Source organism: Callionymus lyra, chromosome 10 (assembly GCF_982586985.1).
Source record: "Callionymus lyra chromosome 10, fCalLyr1.hap1.1, whole genome shotgun sequence".
Lineage (NCBI taxonomy): Eukaryota > Metazoa > Chordata > Actinopteri > Syngnathiformes > Callionymidae > Callionymus > Callionymus lyra.
In genome coordinates this window covers 8488799-8494798 of record NC_141827.1, presented here as the reverse complement: position 1 = coordinate 8494798, position 6000 = coordinate 8488799, and the positions used below count along the sequence as shown (strand labels likewise).

The 6000-nt window shown below is 33.9% G+C and overlaps 2 protein-coding genes across 2 annotated transcripts in view; one reads left to right on the top strand and one right to left on the bottom strand.

Annotated features, from left to right (window-relative positions):
- LOC148070144 (ubiquitin-like modifier-activating enzyme 1) overlaps positions 1–6000 on the bottom strand; it is a 280272-nt gene that overhangs the window by 204653 nt on the left and 69619 nt on the right. The window lies entirely within an intron of this gene.
- gnai2b (guanine nucleotide binding protein (G protein), alpha inhibiting activity polypeptide 2b) overlaps positions 1–6000 on the top strand; it is a 40509-nt gene that overhangs the window by 24246 nt on the left and 10263 nt on the right. The window contains exons 2-3 of the mRNA XM_087800008.1: positions 1307–1349; positions 2632–2773. Of these exons, the coding sequence (XP_087656134.1) occupies positions 1307–1349; positions 2632–2773 (185 nt within the window). The remainder of the gene's footprint in view (positions 1–1306; positions 1350–2631; positions 2774–6000) is intronic.

Below are 6000 nucleotides of genomic sequence, written 5' to 3'. Positions count from 1 at the left end.
AAATTACATTCATTTGTCGGGCAGAAACCTTGAGTAGAACCAGACTCTTTGCAGAAAGAGGGAGGGAACGGTGTAGAAGGAATCGTGGAAGGGTGTATATTCTGGCTACATTTTAATATACACTGTAGTAAGTATAGATATAACTTCAAATATAGTACCTCTTAAAATACTTTTTATATATTTAATTAATGGTCAGACTTGTATAATGAATATTTAATTTAACAGTTTTTGTACATAAATTCTCAAATATCCCCCTATGTGGGAAGAATAAAGGTCAATCTTATCTCATTACCAAAGTACTTAATCGTTCGAAAGATCGTTTTTGGTGGAAAACCACGTTTATTAAAAACATTGAAATTTACAAAATGTACATCTCAAATAAAATATTAAAAAAACAGTGTGGCCCCGGAGTAATCAGAGTTAAACTGTAAAACATATTTTTGACGTCTAATTAAGAATTTTATATTGTATTTATAAAAAAAAAGTTAAGGGTACATTCAAAGTTTGGTGCGTTCTTTACCCTTCGAAAACTGTTTAAAAAGTATTTTGAAAAAGACTATAAATAAAATTATATATTATTGTATATACTATAATATAATACAATAATATATAATATAATAATCTATATACATACGTTTTTGTTTTATTTAATAACAGGAATAAAATGGCATGATTACACTTGATATATAAATATTTTTGTACTTGTTGATTTTTCTCCAGCCTTTGTATCAGAGCATCGTCGACCACGGTGCAAATATAAAAATAGTGTATATATTTAAGGACGGTTCAGCTGTAAACAGCTCTGGGGAAACAGCTGTGTGTGTGTTGTGTGGAGAGTGTTGACGTGTGCGTCCATTTGTGACCACGATCAGCGACTACCTGATGTCAAAATTGACTCGTATTGTGAGGTCGACTGCGGCGGCCATCTTTGAAAAAGTCTTTGCTTTATTCCTCGAGAAATGACGGCGACTTTCATACCATAAATGTTTCCACGAAGAAGATCCATGAAGCTGCTCTTTGAGTGACAGGAAATCAAGACCCGCCTTGTATTTTTAGACCCGATCGTCTCTCGTTCAACCCGAGGCGAGCGAGTGATGATAAGAATTGTTGGAGAAGGTCAGTCAGGACGAGTATTTAGTAACGACGATGCTCTTCTCCAGAGATCTCACTGTTGCTGCCGACACGGATCATTTATGTTCTTTTAAATCCTTCGATACTCTTTGCTCGTCTCTATGTTTGTGTTGAGCTTCAAGTTGTTGGTCGTAAAAATCATCCTTTTGACTCTAATGTTTGAATCTTTCAACAGGTGCCGGAGAATCTGGAAAAAGCACCATCGTGAAGCAGATGAAGTGAGTAACATTACTTTGTTAATATACAATTAAAGTATAAAATAACGTAACGTAACGTAACGTAACGTAATGTAAGGTAACGTAATGTAATGTAAAGTCACGTAAGATAGCGTAATGTAACTTAACTTATAATAACGTAATGTCACGTAACGTAACGTAACTTATAATAACGTAATGTCACGTAACATAACTTAACGTAACTTATAATAACGTAATGTCACGTAACGTAACGTAACGTAACTTATAATAACGTAATGTCACGTAACGTAGCGTAACGTAACATAATGTAAGGCCAGGTAACATAATGTGATTAATTATATAAATAATTGGAATTTATAAAATATGGAATGAAAAAACGAATTATTTATTTATTTATTCTTGACGCAATACTAACTTAAAATGATTTTTTTTGTTTCTTTTGTATTTAAAAAAATATTAAAATTGTCTCTCGTATTGAAACGCTTTAAATGTGTACATTTCCCACATAGGGGACAAAATACACACAACAAGCTTCTATGTAACAATTACATAATACGGCACTAAAACAATGTTTTGTTGATGAAGCTTCATGAAACAGTGTCATTATCTTCAGAGTCCACTAGATGGCGTCTCTGCTCTATTTTACTTTGTTTTGAACAAGTGTTCTTATAAAACATCACTTCAATTTTGACTTGATGGCGCCACCTACTGACCTCGGAACAACATGACACTGTTTCATGAAGCTTCACCAGCACATCAAAATAATGCTCAACACTGATGGTTTGAGATGAACAAAAAGGAATATATACATATATAAATAAACATTAATGTACACAAAGTAAAATGCTAATATTCTGTTCTGTGAAATATAAAAAGCTTTAAAAATGTTGTTGGATTATTATTATTGTTGGAAATCGTACGTAAAATATCTTTGGAAAACATAAATTGTGTATTATGTAGATATTCATATATAGATCCACTGTAAGCAGATGTAAAATGACGAGATAACAATAAAAACAATAAACTAAAAATGTCGTTTATTTGGACTAGTTGAATCCAGGTAGTCATTTATACAGTATTTCGATTGTAGTACTATTTATCTTTTTGAATGTTATTTTTGGGCAAAATTGGACGACAGAAATTTCTCAATAAAACTTGCCACGAATCTGAAATCAAGATGTTTTTATTCCACCACGTCGATCTAAATTATTTAAAAATATATATATTTTCAAAGGTTTTCTGAATATAATCGCTAAAGGTCTTGAATGACAAACTTCGGGTGAATCCGTCTTCTTGTTCGAAGGATCATCCACGAGGACGGCTACTCAGAAGACGAGTGTAAGCAGTACCGGGCCGTCGTCTACAGCAACACCATCCAGTCCATCATGGCCATCGTCAAGGCCATGTCCAGCCTGAAGATCGACTACAGCAGCTCGGCTCGGCTGGTGAGACAAACGAGCACAAATCCTTCGTCGTATTCTTGAGAAACACTTTTCAATAATGTGCTCGGGATCCTCCAGGGACTCGTAAGTGACACGAAGCGTATTCAGCGACGAGCTGATCGGATGTTTCAGAGGGATTTGATTGAGTCGCGAACATCTGGGTTGTGACGCTAAAAGGGCAAATTTTTTTTTTTCAATTTCCTTCTCTTTTTCTAAACATCTGTCCGTCATGAACCAGCGAGAAAACTTTCATGTGTAAATATGTATCTGAATATTTAACATTTTAATCGTTAAAACTTTTGATGAAACAATGTTTATACAAAACATTTATTTATTTAAATACTTAAATTCAATATATTTTATGTTGAAAGGTTGAAGTTTTTTTTAATTTGAATTTAATATAGAAATATTGTCACAAAAAAATAAAATAAATTGTGACAGAGTTTTATATTCTAGTTTCAATGAATAATGTTATACAATTATTATTGGATTTTTTTTACATTTTAAGCCTTTTAAGAAGTGATGTGCTGGTGAAGCTTCATGAAACAGTGTCATGTTGTTCAGAGGTCAGTAGGTGGCGCCATCAGTTTAAAAATTTCATTAGAAAAGTTTTTCAAAATAAAGGAAAATAGTGCCATCTAGTGGACTCTGAAAATAATGACACTGTTTCATGAAGCTTCATCAGACCATCACTATAACTAGGCATATTAGTGCCAAAAGACAACATAGTATGTTTATTTATATATATATTCTAATTTAAATCAAGATTAAATGTTTTTTTTAATTTGTAGCCTTTGAAATTTTATATATTTATATAAAAACATTTAATTTAGATTTTATTTAGAATAAAAAACGAAACTCCATTACAAAAAATGCATTTATTTAGAAAAACTTAAAAAATTTAATTTAATTATTAAAGGAAAAAAACAATACAAACTATTGAATTCAATTATTGGAAGAAAAAATAAGTAAATACTTGTCAAAACTCAATAAAAACCAACATTTGAAAAGTTAAATCCAACCCTTCAACATTCTGATGACACCGACAAACTTCCATATATACACCGATGTGTTGACAACATGTCGATGAACGCGTCGCTGACGCACAAACCTGTGCGAGGAGCAGAAAATAAAACGCCTACAGAAAGGGTCTCAGCTGCAGGCGGAGAAGCGGCGAACAATTACCAGACGATGAACAATCAGTTGGAAGGTGGAACATTCCCTGAACTCTGCTGGAGGCGAGTGAGTCAGAGCCGTTTCACTGTCCAAAAAAAAGAAAAAAAGAAAAACAAACTCGCTAAGTGAAAATTTCAGGACTGTGCTGGTCATGAGAGCGTCGATGAGTTCTTTCACACTCGCGGATCTGTTAGCGACTGCGTGGACGTGACGATGCGTTCAGAGACTCCCACGTGTCGAAGCCACGAGAGGGTTTTTGTTTTCGCTTATTTTCTGGACTCCAGGCGTGAAATTTTTCAAACAAAAGCGTCTTTATTTATGATGTTAAATTCTCGACTTCCAATAGTTCCTTGACCGAGAAAAAACGTCTTCTAGCTCTTCTTGTAAGTAAGTTAGTAAGTAATATTTATTTATATAGCGCTTTTCGAGACCAGGGTCACAAAGCGCTTAGACAATCAAATCAATACTCAAAAAAGTAAATACTTTAAAGATCAAGATAAAACTGAGAACAACACAGGAGTTCGAGAAGTTCAAGGAAAAGCCTGAACAAATAAAAACGTCTTAAGATGTTTCTTAAAGGAGTCAGTAGATCCATCAAGTGCAAAGAGAGATGAAGATCGTTCCAAAGCTTAGGAGCAACAGCCTGAAAAGATTTCTCTCCTCTGGTCCTGAGCCGTGTTCAGGAACCATCAGTAGATTCTGATCCACAGACCTCAGAGCCCGAGCTGGGGTGTAAGGCTGGATCAGATCACTGATGTAAGGAGGAGCCTGACCATGAATAGATCTGAAAGTAAGAACCAGAATTTTAAAGTTGATCCTGAAAGAAACTGGAAGCCAGTGAAGAGTTTTAAGGATCGGAGAAATGTGAGTTCTTCTACTAGAGCAGGTCAGAATTCTCGCTGCAGAGTTTTGTATCAACTGCAGACGAGACACATCCTTCTTGTTAAGACATGAAAACAAACTGTTACAATAGTCCAGACGAGAAGAAACAAAACATTATAAGATCCAGATCATGTTCCGACAACATTTTCCTAAGTTTAGAGATTTTTCTCAGTTGAAGGAAACAGTTTCTGGTCAGTTTTCTGCAGTACAAGGAAAAAAGGAAGGAAGTGTGAGGTGTTCCGACCAAGTCCCTGGTACAGGCTCTGGGTCTGCACCGGGGTCTCTTCCCAGTCGGACGGACCTCTGACCTCTCCCTAAACTGCCACCTCTTATCAGAGATAGTGGTGTGTATTGGCAAGAATCTGACAATATGATACGTATCAGGATACATGGGAAACGATACGATATATAGTAATACTGTAGTAACAAGAATATATATGTATTATTGTCGAGTACTTGACTCTGGTGTTGCAGAATTTACAGACCACATGATTCTTGACGAAGTCGTAACTGCTTTCATTTTTGACACCAAAATATGTCCAAACGTCAACTTTAAAAGCTGCTGGAGTCACTGTATCCTCTCGTCCTCAGTCATTGCCGGGATCTCACTGGAGTTGCAACATAAAAATGAACAAACGCAGAGATCATTTGCATATCTATTGTAAAAAAACAAACAAAAAAAACAATTTTATACAAACTTTATTTAGCTATAAAACATAAAAGATTGATAATATATACGTATATTTTTAAAAGCCAAAATAGCACAATAAAGTATTGATCAGAACATTTAAGTGTTTAGATTTAAAAAATAATAAAACACACACTTTATTGAAATAGAAAATAACTAGAACTAAAGAGAAATATGGTTTAAAAGCTGCAAAGACGATATGGTTTCATTTTCTTTTTTTTTACAATATTTAAGTGGATAGATTTAAAAAATATATATTTTATTTCTCATACACTTTATAAAACCTAAAATAACATAAAAATGTATCTTTTTTAAAAGCGAAAATAAATAAATATTTTATTTTATATTTATTTTAATCTATAATATTAATACAGTATCATAACTCGACAAAGTCGTAACTGCTTTCATTTGTTTTGAAACCAAAATATGTCCAAACATCAGCTTTAAAAATTCCTGGAGTCACTGTATCCTCTCGTCCTCAGTC